General features: G+C 41.6%; 1 protein-coding gene across 2 annotated transcripts in view; it reads left to right on the top strand.

Moving 5' to 3' along the window:
- Nucleotides 1-24,516, top strand: part of COG5 (component of oligomeric golgi complex 5) — a 244,561-nt gene that overhangs the window by 167,111 nt on the left and 52,934 nt on the right. For both annotated transcript variants that reach the window (XM_018569023.1, XM_018569022.1), the window contains exons 11-14: nucleotides 1,212-1,293; nucleotides 5,295-5,499; nucleotides 6,802-6,963; nucleotides 12,445-12,544. In XM_018569023.1, the coding sequence (XP_018424525.1) occupies nucleotides 1,212-1,293; nucleotides 5,295-5,499; nucleotides 6,802-6,963; nucleotides 12,445-12,544 (549 nt within the window). The remainder of the gene's footprint in view (nucleotides 1-1,211; nucleotides 1,294-5,294; nucleotides 5,500-6,801; nucleotides 6,964-12,444; nucleotides 12,545-24,516) is intronic.

Raw genomic sequence — 24,516 nt, 5'->3', positions numbered from 1 at the left:
TCCCATTTACCATTCACTTTGATTGACAGCTTCATTGCCCAATAGCACTGTTCAGGAGGTTGGAAAGGACAAGCAAACTTTGGCACCATTATGAAGTACCTAAGCTTTGTCTGTTGGAACGGCCCAGCATAGGCAGTGCCATAAGGGTTTGGTATGGCGGTCCACATATTCCTCTTTAGAATGGTTTAATTTAACAGTACTTTGCTTACATTATTTTGTCATGAGTTCATGTTGTTAAACAATTTTAACGCTGATATTTGAAACAACAAAAAGAGTTCTAAGAATTCTGGGAAAGGTAGTGCATAGTGTCCTGCTGATGGGGCCTTTGATTTGTAACATAATAAGTCACCTATCAGACTGGGGTTTTGGGCAATAAAAAAAGCCATCTTTTAGTCAGTCCAAGGTAACTGTATTTGCTCTATTTTATTTGTATTTTTTTTTCATATGAAATACCACATATGCAAGTATACATTGTACCCAATAGGAAATGGTATTTTCTAGTAGCCATATCGTCAATATACAGTTATCTGCATTTGGAAATACAATCTTTAAAAAGATACTTGTCAGTGATCCTATGTGTCCCACATAATAGCAGCAAAATTACAATTTTCTTAGTGGCCTTAATGAATAACAAAAGAAATTGTTCAGCGCTCTCTAAACTGGCAAGGGTTTGGTGGTAAAATTGTAGGTGGGCAGCTCTAAAGACACAGTTGGGGAGTACCTGTAAAATAGCTACTCTCCATTTAATGAATAACAAGAGAATATACAAGAAAAAAAGAAACAACATAGTTCATAAATATTATGTACTACTATTTTCCTGTATTAGGCTCCGTTCACACCTAGGCAACACATATTATGCGCGTATATTACGTCACGAGTTCTAAGCGTTTTCTATTGAGTCTATTAAGTCTATGGGACAAAACACTCTGAAATCTACCCCAAAGTACCTCATGTACTATTTAGAGTGACACGCGTATTTCTGCTTGTGACATAACTCACAGGTGTCATAGGGGGCCATAGAAATTAATGGGATTCCTTGGGTGGGGCATTTTTTCATGCTGAATCGGCTGCGACAATACACCTAGGTGTAAATGGAGCCTCACCTTTGCCAGGGAGCTGCAAAAAAAGGCAACCTAAAGGGTAGCAGTTTACTAATTTGTTGTTTTTTGTAACTAAAAGTATATTTATAAAATAAATGTGTTTTCTTTTAGGATGGACAATCTGATATTCTGTACATATTTTGGAATTCAGTTACGCAAACCCTTTCCTCACAGTTTGAAAGGGCTACAAATTGTAAGTGTCCAGAAATACTTTTGACTTATTTCATGCAGTATTTTGACTAGACCGCATAGACTAAGCCTGAGCTAAGGTTTTTTAGTGAGGAGAGCAAGGGATATGAATGTCATGTGTAGAGAACACTTATTGCTTTCTGTCTCAAAAGGAGTGTCATGGAACCAATCCACCCCATTCTGTAAAGTAATTTTCAAAATGGAGAAAAGAAGCTTTCTTTTTCATTCATTAGGGGACATGGGATTTAGAGACATTTGGCTTTCACTGCTGCATACAGGAGGATTTAAACACTGTCAGGCAACCCCTCCGACTCCATCATGCCTACGATTTTTGCTAGTGTCCTTGGTCCTTGGAGAAAAGTGTAACCATTTTTACTAATCATTTTTTTCCTTCTCAAGATAATTTTTTCTTCAATCAAGACTTCATCACATGCTACTTATAGTAGCCTATTTATGCAGCTATCCAGATTGGCGTGTCTTCTGCAATAGCTGTGGGGACCATACCCAAACTCCACTGGACTGTTTTCAATGTGACCTTTGGGCAATGAGCTCTGCTTGTGGAGCTTTCCAGACCTCTGTGTAGTGTTAGTTAGTTAGCTGCAGAGGGCTTTCCATGTCCAGAGCCATGGCACAACCTCTCCCACTTTGACCCAGTCTCTAAAGACTCATTTATAGGTAGGCTGGGTGGCTGATTACCAGGAGCTTTTTCATTTATTACAACCTTTGGAAGGAATAGTTAAAAGCTGTGGAATCGAATGTTGTTGAGTTGCTAAATGGAGTGTCAGGTGTGCACTTCCTGCCATTCATCATGAGGTAGCCCCATCTGCCCCTCCTTCGTGCAGGAGCTATGCAGTACCCCCTCAGTTAGTCCTTGTTGCCGCCCATGGTAACCTCGTCACCTCTATCCATTTAAACCTTTCATGCTCCTAACATTTGGTTTGTAAGTGCTCAAGGTTTATACCCGGTATTGGAGGTAAATTGTTGTTGTTTGTGGGCAATATCTTGAATCACAAAGGGAGTGGTCCCGCTGTATCAGCAAGTGGTCCTTATACCTGGAAGTGTTCCAGAACTTGTCACAGGTGGAGACACTGAATGTGGACCTCCTTGCCTCCTGATTCATCAACTAAACTAGACCGGTATGCCTCCAGGTACGGAGATCCTCTGGAAGAAGTTGGTGGCTCCAAAACTGATTTATACCTTCCCTTACCTGAAACTCCTACCACCTCGCCTGCTTCACAGGATCAAGATGGCAGTAATTTCAATGATAAATACAACAGGCGAATGTGGTATTCCGAGTGGATCAGACTCCTGGCACACACTCTGTGGACTCTGCCAGATCAACTAGATCGTCTGTCCCAAGCACCAATTGACCATCCTGCTTCAAACCCTCTGGCTTTAACACCATGGCTGTTGAAGCCCAGCCCAGGTCAGGTCTTAAAGAAAAAGTGTCCGCTCTGAGTAAGTGATTCCCACAATATTAAAGGAGAACTATGGTGTCAGTGTTTTTCCCCATAGTTCTCCTTGGGGTAACGGCAGGACACAAACTAGCGTCCTCCCGTTACCCTAAGCTCAGTATACCGCGAGCTACAGCTCGCGGTATACTGAGACGCCGCACCTGGAGCGGATCCCGACTTAGATGACGGGATCCGCCCAGCTGCGTGAGTGACAGCTGGCTCTGCCTATCTAGAGGCAGAGCCAGCTGTACCCGCCCCCTCCCCCGTCCGTTCCGCCAGTCAGCGCTGGCAGATCGGAGCGGGGAGAGGGGAATCCAGCCCCTCCCCCTGTCACGGCAGAGAGCCGTGACAGGATCGAGAGGTGAGGGAACCCGGTATGTGTTCTCTCACCTCCTGATCTACTGAGCCGACCTGTGACAGTCTCATTGTCACAGGTCGGTTAGAACTATGAGGTGAGTGGAAATCACTCATCTCATAGTTCTCCTTTAAGACCTTTTCTACAGGATGTTTCTCATGTTACTCCCCCTGTTAACCCCCCTGTTTCTCTGTGTAATTCGAATTTGATTCTCTCTGCACTTCATAATCAGCCCTTTGAAAGTTTCAGGGATATTCCCCTTTCTACATTCACTCACACGTTTGTTTTCCTCATTGTCATCACCTTTGCAAGACATGTGTCTGAACTGGTAGCCTTTCCCTTTTTAAAGAACCCTTTATGTTCTTACACAAAAACAAGGTGGTATTACCTTCCAAAGGCGGTTTTGGTGTTTCATACTAACAAGAATATTGTGCTTTCATCCCTCTGTTCAACCAGTACATCAGAAGGCGATTACGCATTGTCAGAATGCAGTTAGAGTTGTGCGTGTCTACCTCATAGCTACTGCGTCCATTAGGCAGGCTTACCCCCTCTTTCCTGATGGTCCCTGTAAAAGTCTAAATTCTTGTTCCATGATTTCTTGGTGGTTCAGACATATCATCATTCAAGCTTATGGTCTTTAGGATTAGGTTCCACCTTTCCTTGTCAAGGCCGTGAGTGCTTCTTAGACTTTTCCCTGCTTCTTAAACTGTTTTTCAGACTTGCAAGGCTGCCATCTGTTCTTCTGTTCACACATTAAGTTTTACCAGGTATGTGCTCAGGTCTTTTCTTGAGGTCAGCTTTGGGCATAAGGTCCTTCTGGCAGCACTTTAAACTGTAGACATTCCCAAGTTTTTGTTATAGTTGGGCTTATTAGTGTTTTGTTTGCTGTGTTGCCCACCCCTCAGTTGGACTGCTTTTGGATGTCTAAAATGTCTCTGATCTGAATCCTGTGTCCCCCAAATAATGAAAATGAAAACAGGATTTTTTTACTCACCCTAAAATCCTTTTATTTGAGTTCATTGATGGACACATATCCCCATTCTTCTGCGTTTATGCCCTTGCTCTCAACACTGCTTTGTTACAAGAAAAAGAAAAAATCATGTCCAAATCTGCCTCTAGGCAGCATTATAACCCAAATGTCACTGAACCCTGCGTTTCATGTTAAAGTAAAGGATGTGACGGTGAGTAAAAAAATTATTTTTCTGTTACAATGTAGTAAATGTGCCTTCATTGAGCATATAGTGTTTCATCAGCTGTCACAATTTTGGAGGACGGGTTTATATTATCCATGCAGTATATTTTCTTAATGAATGATGAGCCCAAATCCCTCTGATTCCCGTGATGAGCTACAATCTCGCATTTAGTTTACTAATTTATATTGAAGTAATAGAACATCACGGGAGTGAGCTTGGAACGGTGGCTACTTTACAACACACAGGAATGATGGGGAACAATCATTACACTCTTTTATATTGTGCACATTTGCAAAAACTTGACTGCACTGCATGTGGAGGATTTGATAAGGCAACTATATCAACTAATCATAAGCAACACTTGTTTTATGTAAAGTTTATCGTTACCGACAAACATTGCAGATGCTACCTGTTACCTTTGTTACTGTGTCATTGAAAATGATGGCCCAGAGCCACTTATCAAATTTAAACACAGAGCTTAAAGGAGAACTATGGGGTCAGTGTTTTTCCCCATAGTTCTCCTTAGGGTAACGGGAGGACACAAACTAGCGTCCTCCCGTTACCCTAAGCTCAGTATACCGCGAGCTAAAGCTCGCGGTATACTGAGACGCCGGAGCGGATCCCGACGTAGATGACGGGATCCGCCCAGCTGCGTGAGTGACAGCTGACTCTGCCTATCTAGAGGCAGAGCCAGCTGTACCTGCCCCCTCCCCGTCCGTTCTGCCAGTCAGCGCTGGCAGATCGGAGCGGGGAGAGCGGAATCCAGCCCCTCCCCCTGTCACAGCAGAGAGCCGTGACAGGATCGAGAGGTGAGCGAACCCGGTATGTGTTCGCTCACCTCCCGATCTACTGAGCCGACCTGTGACAGTCTCATTGTCACAGGTCGGCTAGAACTATGAGGTGAGTGGAAAGCACTCATCTCACAGTTATCCTTTAATAGTGATTATGTATCATCTTCCGTTGTGCAGTCATCTTCACCTATGTTATCTTGTTTGCTTTCCAGCTTCCACTTTCCTGAAACAGGCTTTTGAAGGGGAGTACCCTAAACTGCTAAGGCTATACAACGATCTGTGGAAACGTCTTCAGCAATATAGCCAAAATCTACAGGGCTCATTTGCGAGCAGTGGAAACTCTGATCTTGTGCCTGAGTTGCAACAAATTGAAGATGACACACAAGACGGTTTCATGCTGAAGAAACCAGATCTCGAGTGAGTGTGAATACGTTTGGAATGTGTTTGTCTATTTTCATGTTTTACGACTATTCACGTTAAATGATGTCCTAGTCGGAATACTTTATTTAAATTGCTACAAATTATTTTAATTGGATTATGTAGATCAATCCTAATTATTAGATACATTTTAATTGCTAGTAATGAGCACTAAGTACTGAACCATGAATTTACATTAAGGAAAGGTTTTATTTTTCAGCTTTGTTCATGCCTTTGAAATGAAGACCTGCAATTGGCTTTAGTATTTTTACCCAAGAGCCTTAGTAGCCACTAGTTATGCCTGCAAATAATAAAATGTAAAGAGGGTCTTTCATAAAATTTGCATTTTTATTTTAAATAAATAGATATAAAAAATGTATATACTAGGGATGTCCCAATACCACTTTTTCAAGACCAAGTGCAATTATACTAGGGATGTCCCAATACCACTTTTTCAAGACCAAGTGCAATTACTTTCCCTCAGTTACTTGCCGATACCAATTACCAATATTTTTTCTTAAAGAGACATGTGACATTTTTTCTAAAACAACACAGATTGATGAGTTTAGGTCAGTTTCTGACTAGTGCTAAATACAGATGTCCCCAGGGCACAATACATCTCACCAGGCTGTGAGCTCACCTGGGCGGCATGTGGATCTCTGCAGGGATCTGTGGGCAGTGGCTATGCTGTGAAGAGTTGATCGGGCGGGTGCTGTCCCCGGGGCTGTACTGTGCTGTGTGTGGTGCTGTGCCTGCCCCGGGAAGGAGGAGATATATAACCGGACAGGCACTGCCAGGGACAGCTACTGCCAGGCCCCAACAAGTGTGGGAACTCAGCATCCATTGCGGTTTAAAAATGTAAAATTCCGGTATCGCCCTTAAGAATCGGGACATTTTCACGAGTACGAGTACTCGTTAAATTGTTCGGTATCGGTATTTGGACATCCCTAGTGTATACTTTTTTTTTTTGGTTACTTGGTTTCACTTTCTTTATGCTGCATGAACCCAAGCATGGGCATACACAGCCTGAATGCTATCAATATTTTTAGGGAGCCAGTACTAGCAAGAGGGAAAGAGATGGGTAATATGTATACCTATTTATAACATTAATCAGCTATTTTATCTTCAAGTGTGGAATTAGCTGTGATGACAACTAACCCTATAATAACTGGAGATTTATGTCTCTGAATGTGGTTGTGTCAGCAAATGTACATACTGAATGAATGATGGTGGAAGTACTTCACAAATGTAAGTATTTAATTCCATAATTTGTCCATTAACATAAATCTTTCTTCCATTCAGTCCAGAGAAAACACTGAAAGATTCACTGCAGCCCTATGAAGCAGCATACCTGTCCAAATCTTTGTCTCGTCTGTTTGATCCCATCAACCTTGTCTTTCCACCTGGGGGCCGCAATCCCCCTTCTCCAGATGAACTTGATAGCATCATTAAAACTATCGCAAGGTAAAGGGTCTCTACTGATACTTACAATACTGATAATAATATACTGATCTAATGGTCTGCATAATAAAAATGTGAGTGTGCTGATATTTTTTTACATATATATATATTTTCAGCTCATCGAAAAAAAAACAAGAACTATATGTGAATGTAATCTACTTAAAGTAAACATTTTTTTAAAATGTTTTACCTTACCTTCACACTTCTGTCTGCTGCACTAATCCCTACTGTAGCCTCTGCAAAGATTCTAGAAAGGGGTAAATGACAGTGTTCAGACTTGGTGACTGAAAGTTAAGGAACTGCAAAACAGGGGTATGCCATGCAGGGCCGGATTTACTCTCCCTGCCGCCCCAAGGCCAGGTTCCGCGATGCGCCCCCGCGCAGCGCCAATCCCCCCTCTTCCCATCAATGGAGAATGGCAACCAGATGGCAGGGCGTCGGGGTTAGTTTCAATTTTTTTTACTGTTTCTTTATTTTTTTAAACTTTTTTATCACTTTTTATTTAATTATTTCTTATTTTTGTTTATTTAATTATTTTTTATCAATGTAATTTATTTAGATATTTATTTATCTTATTTACTTTTTTTTATAATTTTTTATCTTATTGTTTATTTTTTATAATTTTCTTACTTTTTTAATAATTTGTTTCCTATAATTTTTTACTTTTTAATCAACTTTTTATTTTTTGCTGTATGCAGCATCTTGCTGGCAATGCCTTCTACTTGTGTTTTTTTTTTTTGAAAGCTCCGGTAATAGAAACCCTTGTCAAGTCTAGGGCTTCTTCACCTATTGACTGTCAAGGAGACCTGTGACTTGGGCAAGTTGTGCTGCTGACAAGATGCTACATTGGACAAAGATAAACTTTAGATAACTTTGCTTGCTTTTTTGCATTGTATTATAAAAAAAGACAATTTGTGGAGGAACCAATAAGATAACCCACCCTACTGGTGTGTCTATTTTCTGGTTTCCTCGCTCCTGATCTCTAAGTATACTGCCATTTCTCGAAGAGGAAAAAAAATCCGTTTACATCCATATATAGAAATCATCCTTCGAACTCAACTGCAAAGTTGCCTTTAACAATATTTAATGGAGGCAAAAACCTAAAACATTTATCTATAATGAATTATGCATTTCTGTTAGCCTTATTGACTGCAAACCCTTATAAACATTTAATTAACAAGGTTGCAGTTTACTTAGAAAAAACGTGGTTTTTATCACTTTTGTAAAATATACTTGAAGATGCTAAAATGCTGACACAGACTGACATAGGTATCCAATTTGTAATGCGCTGAACCACATTTGGGCATATTGGATTGACTGCACTGTTAAATTTTAGGTTATGAGAATCGGCTGTGTTGTAGCATGCGCTTTGTATGGAATCAGAACGGTACAGTCTTAGTAACTTTGATTTAGACAACCATCCTTAGTTTTTAGTGCAGTTACATTTTATCGTATCTGAAGCCTAGATATGTTTATTGTAATTTACATATAGAATTATTATTATAATAACATAATAGTTCTACGTTCAGCCCTAAAATAGCAAAAAATATTTCTCTAATTCTGAAAACTTGAAAAAGTTATTTTTTAAACTGGTTTAGCTATTACTTCATGTTTGTACTGCTCTGCTAAACTATCAGATAAACTGGGGTTTAAAGTTGTAGTTACAAGCCACAATATACATAGTTACATAGTTAGGTTGAAAAAAGACACAAGTCCATCATGTTCAACCTAAAGAGATGAGAGAAATAATAAAGAAGAAAAACCTAAACAAAATGCAATAGCCACTGTTGATCCAGAGGAAGGCAAAAAAACCCTATAAAGCATGGTTCAATTTGCTCCAACAGGGCAAAACAAATTCTTCCTGATCCCATAAGGCAATCAAATATTCCCTGGATAAACAATCTCTGTTGCTTAATATACCTATAAGAACTCAATATCCAGTAATATTCTGTGCATTTAGGAATACATCCAGATTTTTTTAAACATCAAGGTATTTGTACCTATGCTAGCCTTACTACGCTTCCATGGTATACCTATTACTAGGGATGTCCCGATGCCACTTTTTCAGGCCCAAGTACAAGTACAGGTACATCCCCTCATGTACTCGCCGATACCAATTACCGATACTTTTTGTTAAAGGGACAGGTGACTTTAAATGATCCATAGTACAACTACATGTTATGTACTATGGATCATGGTTTAACCTATTCATGTTAGCAGTGGAGAATTGTAACTCTATTGCTGGAGTGTAGTGGAGGTATGTGCTGTATATATGCACTACATATACATTACACACGTCCAGTACACTATAGCAATAGATTTACAGCCAGCCCCATCCCAGCTTCCCTTACTCACAGTTTCACTCTGATCCCCGTAGCCTCACGCGATGCCTCTTGTAGTCGGCGCTGGGCAGGATCGCTGCATCGCATCTCGGTGCTCAGCTTGTGGGAGGCGCTCACAATTCTGCCCTGCTAACATGAATAGGTTAAATCATGATCCATAATACATATACAGCACATACGTCCCGTACACTGCAGTAATAGAGTTACAATTATCCCCTGCTAACATGAATAGGTTAAATCATGATCCATAGTACATAACATGTAGTTGTACTACGGATCATTTAACCTATTCATGTTAGCAGGGGATTATTGTAAATCTAATGCTGCAATGTACGGGACATTTGTGCTGTATATGTACAGTACATATAGATATACAATTCTCCACTGCTAACATGAATGGGTTAAATGATCCGTAGTACAGGGCTACATATCATGTACTACGGATCATTTAACCCATTCATATTAGCAGAGGATAATTGTAAATCTATTGTTCAGTGCATTCTATATGTAGTATATAGTACATGTACATATAGAGTGCCTGCAACAATACATTTACAATTATCCTCTGCTAACATGAATGGGTTAAATGATCCCTAGTACAGGGCTACATACAGATCATTTAATCCATTCATGGTATTATGTCTGCACTGTATTAGCAGTATATACAATATATGTAATACATATACAGTATATACTGTTAATACAGTGCAAACAATAATAACATAATTGCTTAATAAATCCCCCCCCCCAAATCTGCCTTCACTCACTGTGTCATTTTCAAAAATTTACAAACATCTGAGTCCTCTCTAAACATACCCTATCACAATTAAATTTGTAAGCGTTTATCTACATGTTATTAGACACCTTCATCTAAAGTCTGTTCCTTCAGGTCAAATGTTGTGCGTATTCTGTAAATACTGCATACTATGTAATTACTGTAAACTATGGGAAATAAAGTGGTGTAGGGTTAACATGCTACATCAGTCAACTAGGCTATTCAACTTCTCTAGGCAGAGAATGGTTTTCAGCACCCCCTTACTGTTAAACTAAATCTGTCAGGGTAGTAATATGGGAGTAGACATTGCTGACTTTTAAAGTGCATACTTCAGAGCTGTTATCCTTATCCTGGCTTTATTACTTGGTGAGCCACTTACCCAGAACAAGCATGTTGCATATTAAGTGTTTCAACACATGATGAAGAGTCCCTGGAATGCCATTCAAAGTACATAGAAGGCCAAAAAACAACATGTTGAAATTTGCTATACAGCAGAATCATATAACATCTCACCATATGAATTATGTGTCTTCAAATAATGCTACTTGCAGTTATTGAGGAATATTGAAATGTCATAATGTGACAAGAACAGAATATAGTCCTACCTTTGTATACTGGAGAAGAAAACTGAAGCATTTGGTAATAAAATCAACCTTGATAGTTAAGACAACTGCTAAAATCTGTAGCCTGACTGTCTTTCTGTGTACCAAGGATAAATCTTGTGGTCCTATTATTCTGTCAGAATCTAATGCTTATGGCCCATTGTGTAGTTGCACTTACCTACACCATAGACTTGCCTTTGACATTGACCTGGTAGGACAGATTTGTCTCATGTGCATTTTTAGTGTAATTACATGAAAGCATGAAGGCTGATTATTGTTGATCTGGTCTGAGCAGTCTGTGTGATGTCTTGTCATGTCTGGTCATTTCTATTGCATGTGCCCCAGCTTTACATCAGTGGTACTGTACTATTCAGGACCCTAAAAAAGGTTTACTTTGCTTTAAGATGGTTGCATAGTTAGCACTGCCAAACATGAAAAACAAGTACATATAACAGTCTTTTAGTTATATGTCTCTACTGTAGTGGACATATTTTGTTTCCCGTCTGTCCTTTTACCCTGTTTGTCTGTCTTCATAAAGTTTTTTTATTTTGTTTCTTTGTTAAATCTGGTCTTCTCTCATTCATGAATATTTGCTTAACTCAATAACACTTCCTTAGTATACTCAGACTCCTCAGTGTCTCTTCTAATATCGTATGTTGGCAGAAAATTACAGTACAGTACAGGTACAGATTTTTTTACAATCTGTATTGATACAGTAATTATTCAGTTGACTCTCGCTCTCTCCTTCTCCCCCCATCCCTAAACTTGTGTGTAAATCTGAACTATCTTATTGATTTTTTTTCATCAAATTCGGATTGTTGCCTTGATTCTATTTCCATGTTTTCCTTATTGGTTTGATTGCCTTGATTGCCTATCATTGTTGATAGACAGATATGAGACATCTGGTAACATAGTGGGGAAGAATCACACTTTTTGCCAAGTGTATATTTTTTTCACTTTAAAAACTTGACTTGTTTAGAAAACCGCAATAGTAATCTGCAGCAGAAATGGGAGACCTATCAGTTTGACAAGTTTATCTGACCAAAATATTTGGCAAATGCTTTTAAAGACATCTCAAAAAACTAGAATAAATAATTTTCTGCAGCAGAGCTGATCTGTTTAGACCCCGTTCACATTGAGCGATTTATCGCGTGGTAATTCCCGCGATATCGTGGCAATGTCGTGTGTCGCTACAGCAGGACCCTTTTTGGAGCGGATTTAGCCGCGATTCAAGCTTGCTCAATGCAAGCTTGAACGTGACATCGCGCGGCAAATCTCGCGATGTCGCGCAATATGCAAATCGCGCGATTTGCATATCGCGCAGTCGGAACGGGGCCTGAATGTGTTTATTTATGGTAGCCCCACCTTTAGAAAAGAGTGTGTCTTTTGGAAATATATATATATTTAAAAAAATGTAGGCAATGCTGAGAGCCAATATGATCAAATTACAGTCACCTATAGCAACACGATTTACTGTTATTATATCTAATTAGTTAGGAGATTATATATTTTTTTTATTGGCTGCCACACTTGCTCAACACTATAGATTTTGTTTTCCTTTTTTATCTGCTGATTAGTGGTATTAATCAATGGCCTTTGTATTCTGTGCATGCCTTTGGCTTTCTGTGTTTTGCATTTTTATATAAAAGATGTATGCTGCAGAATTTAGTTTTTTGAAGAAATAATACATAAACATTTTCCAACTTGGACTGTGTTTTAAATTAAAAGGTAATTTATTTTAATTATTGCAACTTGATGTTTACAGTGAACTGAATGTGGCTGCTGTGGATCCAAACCTTGGCATTGCTGTCTCCAGAAATGTGGCCAAGACCATACAGCTTTATGGTGTCAAGTCAGAACAACTTGTAAGTAACCTGCTTATCTTAAAATGCTAGCCAGACATGTATTCACAGATAAAAAATAGGGCATATCTTTCTCAGTTTTGATGACTACACTCCAGTGTGCCGAGCAGAGGCATAAGGGACATATGTAAATCTCTTGTGAATGGTACTGTATGCCTTTTCTGTGTGCTAGAATCTGCCATGATTTTCATGCAAAACCACATGCACTGACTCTGTGTTCCTATATTAGTATAATGCTGTTTGTTGTTGATATGATAAAAAATAGATGTAGTGTTATCTATATACAGGATGATTTTTTTTTCAGCATTTACACATTTGGTAGCATATGCCAGATACACAGATTATTTTAGAACTGAAACAATATGGACCATTAGTCAAAGAAATTTCCGGTAATGCAAGAGAGTAAAATTGTTTGGAAGTGTCAGTTGTCCAATTTACAAGAATCATTCTTTCACATTGCAGAAGTTCTACAGTAAAAACAAATTAATAAATAGTTACGATCTTGAATATCTCTGCTCAGGAAAACCTTGGCAACCATTTGTTTCCATGCATGAGGGAATAAAGGGTAGCCCTAAAAAAGTGTTTGGAGATGGTTACTAAATAGAAAATATCAGATGTTTTTGGTGTATCAATGACAGTTACTAGTAGGGAATACAAATTAAACAACCCAGTGTTGTGCATTAAGCAATAAAAAAACACCATTGTAAAAAATATTGTATTTTGATGCATGCAATTATAGTGTTTTAGTATATTTCCTTTTTTACTTCATGTTTCTTTATACTAGCAAGTGAAAGGTTTTTGGTTTCAATAATTCACAATGGCATGCATCATTCGGCTGTATTTTTGCTGGACACAAATTTGATAAGTGTGTCATCTAGCTAGAACTGATAAGGATGGTGTGTAATGTAAACATGATGGAGCTGGGAGAATATATTAGGAAGAGAAGGAGTTGATCATAACTATTGATAGGAGAGTTGAAGCTAACCATGGACCATGAGACAAGTAAGAGGCAGCAGCATGGCATCTGAACTTGGGTTGGGGGAAGATAGAGCAGGTAGAATGGCAGCAGGTTGTGGACAAGGGTAAAGAGGGGAAGCTGGTGATGGTAAACTGAGCATGATACATTGGGTAGTGCGATAATTCAGAAAGTAGAAGTCATGGATGGGGGGAGGGTGTGTAGAGAAGAGGCAGATCTGATCCCCCTGTCCTTAACCCTGAATTGATTAAGGACAGGGGGAAATGAAAAAGTGGAAATACAGAGGAGTTGATCATTGATTGGAAAAAGTTAGAGGAGGAATTAGGATCTGATTGTTGACGCGATGGAGAAGACTGAGCATTATGTGCATGGACCATAGAGATAATAGGTAGATTTGGTATGAACATGGTTGAAGGGTACTGTAGAAGATGATGGAGAGTAAAGGAAGGGTAGTAGGGGACAAGCTGATTGTTGTCAGCGTGAGATAGGAGACAGGATGAGAACTAATTGTTGCTGTGGTGTTAAGCAAAGCAGAGAGAGAAGTGACAGCTGATTGTGCTCCTCTGTCAAAGAATGCAAATGATGACCTGGTCATGGAGTATTCAGGGAGAGGATGATTGTGATGGATGGGTAATGTAAAAACTGTAAGTCAGGTGGAAGGGGGATGGCAGTTGATACCTCCTGAACTGTAAATTTGCATGTAGCTGATTTTACCGGTAATGGCACACTATTGACTTGAGTGGCTATAAAACACCTTTGACAAGGAGTGGGAATGACCAAAGGGTAGGGCTTAGTGAGAAGGGTCACAGCTTAGCATTTATATATACTATGGCAACCAGGGAACAATGGGGACAAAGTTTTTGTTATCTCTTGGCGCTAATGGCTGACATCAAAACACCCGCTGTTGAATGAATCAAAGTTTTTCACACAATCTTGAGGGGCTGCTCATCCAAGGTTCTGGGGCTTCCATCACAAAAATAAATAAAAAAGGGTATATGGCTGAGGACCACACTGTCTTTTAGCCCAGGATAATTCCGCCTCGACTATGTACCACGGCTGCCTCCGGTCTCATCAACTTCCACCGGCCGCAGTCAGCTGGGGTTGAAGCGTTTCAGGGGCACGCCTCCTTCTTCAAAACCAAGCACATTAGTGTGGATGGCAATTTAAGGGGGAGTTGGCACTCTTAGAGAAATTTTAGTGTGGATGTTAGGGGGGATGCTAAAGGATGAAGTGTAAGCAGGGATGCAGTGCCAGAGAAAGTAGTGTTGCTGTGGGAGGAACTGCCAGAGAACTTAATGTGGAGAGGAGAGGAGTTGCTGGAGAAGAAGTGCTCCCTTACTGGGGTGGCGGGTAGACTGTAGACTGAGGGGAGATGCCAGAAAACCTGAGTGAGAGCTGCCACAGAAGCTACTACAGGCACAGTGGAAAAGCTAAGGCAAACATCGGGGAAAGAGGTGCAACATTAACACTGCCAGGGGTGAATGGGCCCATTTTTCACTGCACTCAGTAGGCAGCTGGAAGGAAGCAATATTTTAGGAGAAAAAAAACCCTTTTGATATTTTTTGTAAAATGCCTTGTATGCAAAATACTGAGGAAAATGTATAGTATCACATGTATACAGTAATGTCCACAGACTGGAGCAATAAAACATTTATTGAGTTTAAACAAATATTGTTAAAATTGGCAACTAACAAATATTTATGAATATACCCTATCTGTTAATATAAAAGTCTTAAAGGAGAACTATGAGGTGAGTGCTTTTCACTCATTTTCATAGTTCTAGCCGACCTGTGACAATGAAACTGTCACAGGGCGGCTCAGTAGATCGGGAAGTGAGCAAACACATACCGGCGTTCGCTCACTTCTTGATCCTATCACGGCAGAGAGCAGTGACAGTGGAGGGACTGGATTCCCCACTCCGATCCCCCAGCGCTGACTGGCGGAACGGACAGGGGAGGGGGCGGGTACAGCTGGCTCTGCCTCTAGATAGGTAGAGCCAGCTGTCACTCACGCAGCTGGGCGGATCCAGATATAATTGTCAGGATCCGTTTCAGCTGCGGCGTCTCATAAATAAACATTCATCAGGGAGCAGCGAGGTCAGGAACAAGCCGGTCAAGTCCAATGCGGGTACATCTGCCGAGCCGGCATCACGTCCAAAGCGGGTAGTTGTCTAAGCCGGGGTCAAGTCCAAAGCGGGTAGTCGTCCAAGCCGGAATCAAGTCCGATGCGGGGTCGAGAGCCAGAGGAAACGCCAGCCGGACCGGATCATACACAGAAACACACAAACTCAGATCGCAACAGATGCACCTTGGAGCACAAACGCAAGAGCAATGAACCTGAATCCTGAGCAGACTGATATAGTCAGGTGTTGCCACATCATCACTGTGCGACAACCAGGCAGCAGGCAAGCGATGATGCAATCAGAGGATATAAAAAGACTGCAGTCTGATCATGTCCAAAATGGCTGCCACCATGAGGACGAGGTAAGACCTTGACAGTACCCTCCCCTCAATGGCCCCTCCTCCGCGGAGCAAAAAACGGTTTCTGAGGGAAGCGAGCATTGAAAGCACGGAGAAGGGCGGGCACACGAATATCAGCGGAGGAAACCCAGGAACGCTCCTCAGGACCATAGCCTTTCCAGTGCACTAGGAATTGGACTCGACCGCGGAGCAGACGGGAGTCCAGGATACCGCTAATCTCATACTCATGATTGCCCACAGGAATGGGACGAGGGCGAGGAAGTGAGGAGGTATAGCGATTGCAAACCAGAGGCTTCAAAAGCGACACGTGGAAGACATTGAAGACACGCATGCCAGGGGGAAGGTCAAGGGCATAGGCAACCGGGTTCACCCTACGGAGAATGCGAAAGGGTCCAACAAAACGGGGAGCCAATTTCGGAGCAGGCACCTTGAGGTTGAGATTAGGAGTTGGCAACCACACCCTCTCCCCAACTTGGTACGAAGGAGCCGGCAGACGTTTCCGGTCTGCCTGGAGCTTCTGACGCTGAGCAGAGACCCGTAAAGACTTCTGAATTTGCACCCAAGAGGAATGGAGGACACGAAGATGATCCTCCAGAGCCGGAATGTCCTGTGGCGAGAATGACTCAGTCAACACAGAGGGTTGGAACCCATAATTCGCCATGAACGGAGACATTCCGGAGGACGAGTTGATGGCAGAGTTCCTGGCAAACTCCGCCAAGGGTAGCAGATCAACCCAATTGTCCTGATGGTCAGAGACATAGCAGCGGAGAAATTGCTCCAGGGCTTGGTTGGAACGCTCAGCGGCACCATTGGACTGCGGATGGTAGGCTGAGGAGAAGGAGAGTCGAATGAGAGCAAAAGGCACGCTAGAACCTAGAGACAAACTGACTCCCGCGGTCCGAGACAATCTCCTTAGGCAACCCGTGTAACCGAAAGACCTCCCTGGCAAACACCAAGGCCAGCTCCTGAGCGGTAGGCAGCTTCTTAAACGGAACACAGTGGCACATCTTGGAGAACCGATCAACCACCATGAGGATAACCGTGTAACCTCGGGAATCAGGAAGCTCCACAATAAAATCCATGGCCAGGTGAGACCAGGGACGCTCCCCATTTGGAATGGGATGCAGTAGGCCCAAGGGTAGGCGTCGAGAAGATTTGTCCTGGGCACAGACGGAAACATGCGGTCACATATGTGGCAACACCAGTGCGGAGAGATGGCCACCAGAACTGACTGGAAACAGCCCAGGACATCTAGTTCTTACCAGGATGACCGGCAATCTTGGAATTGTGGTACGTGCGCAACAGTTTGATGCGCAACCCCTCAGGCACAAAACATTTGCCAGCAGGTCTCCCAGTGGGAGCATCGGACTGGGTGGCCAGGATTTGTTCCCCAAGGGTTGAGGTCAAGTTGATGCGGATAGCAGCCAGAATATGATCGGAAGGTATGACTGGCGTCGGCACGGAGTCCTCCCTGGACAACTCAGAATACTGGCGAGACAAGGCATCAGCCTTAACATTCTTGGAGCTGGGCAAATAGGAGACCACATAGTTAAAACGAGACAAGAATAAGGTCCATCTAACCTGACTGGGTGTAAGCCTCTTGGCCTCCGAGAGATACGTCAGATTCTTATGGTCGGTGAGAATGAAAACCGGAACCACAGAACCTTCGAGCAAGTATCTCCACTCTTTGAGGGCCAGCATGATAGCCAAGAGCTCTCTGTCTCCAATCTGGTAATGGCATTCTGCTGGAGACAGCTTCCTGGAGTAGAACCCACAAGGAAGTAAGGGTCCATCAGGTGTCCGACGCTGCGACAGGAGGGTGCCTACTCCTGTCTCAGACGCATCCACCTCTAGGACAAAGGGCAAACCAGGATTGGGATGAGACAGAATCAGAGCCGAAGTGAAAGCAGACTTGAGGCCCTCAAAAGCCTGGGAAGCAGCAAGCGTCCAATTGTGGGGAACGCTGCCCTTCTTTGACAGATCGGAGATGGGTTTGGCCAATGCGGAAAAGTACCTGATAAATTTCCGATAATAGTTGGCAAACCCAAGGAAACGCCATTGCAGAACTGCCGAAACCTTCTGAGAGTCCATGGAGAACCCTTCAGCAGAAATGATATAGCCCAAGAAGGCAACCTGAGACAGGTGAAATTCACATTTTTCAAGCTTACAGAAAAGCCCATTCCGACGCAACCGTTGCAGCACCCGTCTGACATCCAGGTAGTGTGATTCAATGGAGTCCGAATAAACCAAGATGTCATCCAAATAGACCACCACACATTGCTGCAACATATCGCAAAAGACATAATTAATGGAGAACTATGGGGTCAGGGCTTTTCCCCATAGTTCTCCTTAGGGTAACAGGAGGACACAAACTAGCGTCCTACCTTTACCCTAAGCTCAGTATACCGCTAGCTACAGCTCGGGGTATGCTGAGACGCCGCAGCCGGAGCGTATCCCGACATTGATGTCGAGATCCGCCCAGCTGCGTGAGTGACAGCTGGCTCTGCCTATCTAGAGGCAGAGCCAGCTGTACCCACCCCCGTCCGTTCCGCCAGTCAGCGCTGGCGGATCGGAGCGGGGAGGGGGGAATCCAGCCCCTCCCCTGTCACGGCAGAGAGCCGTGGCAGGGTCGAGAGGTGAGCCAACGCCGGTATCTGTTCGCTCGCCTCCCGATCTACTGAGCCGACCTGTGACAGTCTCATTGTCACAGATCGGCTAGAACTATGAGGTGAGTGGAAATCACTCATCTCATAGTTCTCCTTTAATGAACTCCTGGAAGACAGCGGGCGCATTGCACAAGCCAGAAGTCATGACCAGATATTCATAATGACCGGTTCTGGTGTTAAACGCGGTCTTCCACTCGTCAAAAGTGACAGAGCAGCGGTTGGACAAACTTTAACACTGCCAGGGGTGATTGAAAAGTTGGAACATTTTTTGTTAAGCCATGTGCATAACTGTTGACTGTTGTAAGCACAAGTGGTAGTAGTATAATTTGTTCAGCCCCCATCAATGTTATTTTTGCTGGATATATTGGTCTGCATGTAAATGTGTAGCCAATTAGACAGCTTAACTTGAGAATTTGCTACTTGCTTAATCCTCTTTAGCAATGTCAAAGATATGTAATCCTCGCCAAGAAAGCTAAACTAGTCAAGTTTAAAAAAGGTCAGTGATGGTAGACTTTATTGTATAACAAATATACATTTCTGTCTCTACTGGTATTATTTTGTGAACATAACAATGATTCACATTTGTGTATTGAGTAAACCTTTATAGACCGATTTATATGTTTGAGCATTTCCTGCATGTAAGATGCAAAGGACCATTATTCTGATGACTGTTTGAGGTAATACATATAAAGTAGGATTAAAGTCTCTATTGTTTACATATATCTACTGCTAGCAAGCTGTAGATATATGCCACAACATAAAAAAAAAAAGTTGTGAAATAGGTAATACTTACCTGTGACTGCGCTGCTCGCTCCTGGCTGCAGAGGCAGAGGACGAGAGCTACAGTGAAAGTGAATGTACACAGCCGGGAGTGTACATGCCGCACAGACTCCGTGGGACACAGGAAGAGACAGCAGTGTGCGCTGGATCAGAGACCGCCACCAGCGCTGGAGGGACTGCTGAAAACTACTGGAAGGCAGAAGATGTTCAGATGAAGAGGCAAGTCCTCACAGCAACATTGGGAGGAAAAAAAGGGGTTTTTGAGGGTTTAATGTCACTTTAATGATTGAATTTACTATACCACTACTTTTTTATTTCACACAAATATCTACCTATGTTTGCCTTTAAAACAGCATCAATTCTACCAGGTATTTTGTGTGAAAAAAATATATACAGTGACGAGAAAAAGTATGTGAACCTTTTGGAATGAACTGGTTATCTGCAGTAATTCACCATAAAATGTGATCTGATCCTCATCCAAGTCACAATAGACAAACACAATGTGCTTAAATCTGTAGAATCTGTAGAATCTGTATTTTTCTTGAAGACGTTACAGCAAGTGCAGTTGCCTCGACTTATTTTTTACAAATATACCATGCCTTAGATGAATGAGAACCTTCACAGACACAATGTGCTTGAGCTTGTAACACACAAACAATTCTATTTTGTCATGTCTTTATTGAACACACCCATTAAACATTCACAGTGCTGGAGGAAAAAGTTAGTGAACCCTTGGAGTTAATAGCTGGTCGAACCTCCTTTGGCAGTGATGACTTCAATATGTATGTAACTGTAGATCTGCGCTTAAGGATAACGGACCCTAATCTAGGTGATAAAGCTGCCACAGAGCAGACACAGGGGTCTTAGAAATATGGATAAAATTATGCGGCGCTAAATACCCTGAAGTAAAAATTAGTGCAAACCAATAATGTGATATAAATACAATAAATCAATAAATAGAAAATATTAATAAATAAATCAAATTTAAATGACAGCGTATGAATTAATAGAAGACCGGATATAGCATCCAGATATAAGTGACTAAATAAAGTGCTGAATAGACTATAACATAAAAACGTGATGAATGTGGTAAATCAATGGAAAGTTCAATAACAGTCCTTTTAATCCAAAACTCATATAAAGTGCTGGTGATCCTCCCAGTGTTACACACGGAGCCCCTTGGGCAATGCGCACTCACCACATAGATAATGTTTTAAAGCTCTGCAGATATCAGAAGTCGATCTTGGATCAGGGAAATTCAATGCTTCCTCTCAAATGTTTAAGAATGATGTTCCATATAGCCCCGCCCCAGCGCGTTTCGCCCCGCCCCAGCGCGGGGATAGCAGAACTGACCTGCTGGCAGTTCTGCTATCCCCTTGAGAACGTCCTAAGTGACGAAACGCATTGGGGCGGTGCTATCTGACGGCACAGCTAATGCGGAAGTGTGAGACACCAGCCGTTTTTTACCACACAACGAGTTTTTACTTGTTTTTATCAATAAATGTTATTACCTACTTCACCATGAGGAGTTCCCTTTGATTTTTTACCTATGTGGAACATCATCGCCAGCACTAGCACCAGCATTTTATATGAATTTTGGATTAAAGGGACTGTTATTGAATTTTCCATTGATTTACCACATTCATCACGTTATGGTCTATTCAGCATTTTATTTAGTCACTTATATCTGGATGCTATATCCGGTCTTCTATTAATTCATACGTTGTCATTTAAATTGTATTTATTTATTTATATTTTCTATTTATTGATTTATTGTATTTATATCACATAATTGGTTTGCACTAATTTTTACTTCAGGGTATTTAGCGCCGCATAATTTTATCCAGTATTGACTTAAAGCCAGTCTTTTCGGCAGCTCTGGATCAGACCTGTACAACATTCAAGAGGAATTTTTGACCATTCCTCTTTACGAAACTGCTTCAGCTCAGACGCATTTGTAGGAGGTCTTGTGTGAACAGCTCTCTTGAGGTCATTCCACAGCATGTCTACGGGGTTAAGGTCTGGGTTCCAACTGAGCCATCCAAAAGGCACATTTTATTTTTCTAAAGCCAGTCTGTGGTGGAATTACTTTGATGCTCAGGGTCGTTAGCCCTGCTGCATCACCCAACTTCTACTAAGCTTCAGCTGGTGGACAATCACCCTGACATTATCCTGTAGAATATCTTAGTAAACTTGGGAATTCATTTTCCCTCAAAGAAGGCAAGTGATTAAGGCCCTGATGCAGCAAAGCAAGCCCAAATCATGATGTTCCCTCAACCATACTTCACCATTAGGCTGATGTTTTCATGTTGGTAAGCTGTGCTCTTTTGCCCCATACATAGTTCTAAATATTCTTCCTAAACAATTCAACTTTTGTTTCATCGGTCCACAAAACATTTTCCAAGTAGTGTTGCGGTTTACAAAGGTGCTCTTTTGTAAACTTCAGGCACGCAGCAATGGTTTTTCTGGAGAGCAGCGGCTTCTTCCGTGGTGTTCTGCCATGGACACCCTGCCTGTTCAAAGATTTACGTATGGTAGACTTATGAACAGGGATGATTGCCAGTTCCAGTGATGTCTTCAAGCCTTTAGCTGTTACTTGTGGGCTCTTCTTTACCTCATTGAGGATTATGCATTGTGCCTTGGGAGACATCTTGGCTGGGCGCCCACTTTTAGTAGTAGAGTACCAAACTGTTTCCATTTATAGACAATTTGTCTAACTGTCGACTGATGGATGCCTAAACACTTTGAGAATGCTTTGTATCACTTTCCAAAAATTGGGAGAAGTGTCCCCTAGTGCAGCGCTACCCCTGAGGTGAGGGTAAACAAATGTGTGTTGCTGTACTTGGTGTGCGGCTCCTTAAAAATGCGGACCGGGGTGTCCGACGTTTGCTAATTAGGAAGACAAGAAATACAGAAGCGCACTACCAAGTGGTGACTAGGCAAGAAAAAAAAATTAAAGGAATAAGACTTACCAGGGAGTGGGTACTAGCGCGTTGTCAGCGACGAGGTGTGGATGGATGGGAAGTCCAGGGTTGCTGATGGTGTTGGGCAGAGTAATGTGGAAATAGTTGGTGCTGAGAAAAATTCGGTGTCAATGGGAGTTGTCCTTCACAAACATTTCTCCTAACCCGGTTCCCACCGGGCCTGCCCCCCCCCCAGATCCCTGCCACACTAAACATCTGACCCAGATTCCCATTGACAACGAATTCTTCTCAGCGCCAACTATTTCCACATTACTCTGCCCACCACCATCAGCAACCCTGGACTCCCCATCCATCCACACCTCGTCGCTGACAACGCGATAGTACCCACTCCCTGGTAAGTCTTATTCCTTTCATTTTTTTTTTTCTTGCCTAGTCACCACTTGGTAGTGCACTTCTGTATTTCTTGTCTTCCTAACTTGTATCACTTTCCAGCCTTATGCAGGCCAACAACACTTGATCGTATGTCTTCAGAGAGCTCCTTTTTGCGCGGCATGGTTCACATGAGTTAATGCTGCAGTGATCCTAAAATGTTTGAATATCTTTCATCAATCAAAGTAGCTTGAAACTACACCTCCAAGCTTATTTGATTAAATGGATTCCAGGTGTTCAAGATACTGACTCCCATTAGCTTTCATTGAATTAATTCGTCTCTGAGTTCACATGCTTTTTCCTCCAGCACTGTAAATGTGTAATGGGTGTGTTGAACAAAGACACAAGAAATTTGAAATATTTGTGTGTTAACAGCTTAAGCACTTTGAGGGGAATTTATCAAAACTGGAGCAGACAAAATCTGGAGCAGTTGCCCATGACAACCAATTTTCTCTTCATTTTGTTCAGTTAAGATTTGAAAATGAAAGAGAAAAGCTGATTGGTTGCCATGCCCCGCTGCTCCAGATTTTGTCTGCTCCAGTTTTGATAAATCACCCTTATGGTGTTTGTCTATTGTTGTGACTTAAATGAGGATCAGATCACATTTTATGACAAATTACTGTAGAAAACCAGTTAATTCAAAGAGGTTCACATACTTTTTCTTCCAACTGTGTACATACAGTATATTACCTCACACAGTCATCAGAATGCAATTTTATGTGCGATAGTGTTCCTTTAATTGCTTTTATATTGCAGGAAGCTGTCATATCATTCTGTAAAGATCTACTCAATAAACAAATTTGAATCATTGTCATACATGTGATACTGGCAAAGACAGAAAAGTTAATTTGTTACATAATAAAGCCTGCCATGATTAAACCTACATTGTGAGACTTTACTGTTTTTTTTTCTTGGGGAGGATTACACATCTTTGACATTACTAAAGAGGATTAAACAAGTAGCAAATTTTCAAGTTAAGCTGTCTAATTGGCTACATAGGAAAGCATTAGTGTCCTGAGACTCTGTAAAAATATCATCAAGATATTTGCATACAAATTACATGGGATTTTTTCAGTTTCAACAATGACCATTACTGACTGTTGCAATTGTCACAATATTGGGTCATATCTGTACTTAGTTGCTGTGAGCGTTCTGGTTTACTATCCTAGTCTAAAATATTTTTTTTCTCAAGTAATTGAAGGCTTTCAGCAGCAAGTTTAGGATCTTTCCCTCATTTCGATAAAATAATCCCTTCAGTTTGCTGTGTTTAAAAGTCAGTGGATTCTGGTATGGAACCTGTCAGGTTTGGCAGGCAAAAAATGACAAGTAGATCTCTCATTGCTGTATGTGATCTGCTTGTCTATGGACAGCATAAAACAGTTCCGGATAGTAAAGGTAATCAACATTATGCCTAATCTATGCTCACTAACCTGCCCAGTTGAAAAATATTAGAAATACCTCAGATATTAAGTTAGTTTTCAGCTGAGCATTGAAGAATAGAATTACCACATAGTCTACTACTTTAGAGCAAAGGTTGTCTGAGTTATGGGTAAAATAAAAATGCATAGGCAATTTTTTTTTTTTTTTGAATGAGGAAGAAAGGGTTAAACTCTTTTTTTTTTCAAGCTATTTTTGCCTTCTCCATTTTCTTCCACTTCCTGTCCTAAAAAAACAGGATCTAAATAACAATGCTTCCCAAGACAAATAGAGGGGGGGGGGG

Source organism: Nanorana parkeri, unplaced genomic scaffold (genome assembly GCF_000935625.1).
Source record: "Nanorana parkeri isolate BGI_ZX_2015 unplaced genomic scaffold, ASM93562v1 scaffold1276, whole genome shotgun sequence".
NCBI classification, from domain to species: domain Eukaryota; kingdom Metazoa; phylum Chordata; class Amphibia; order Anura; family Dicroglossidae; genus Nanorana; species Nanorana parkeri.
This window is presented reverse-complemented; position numbering and strand designations above follow the sequence as displayed.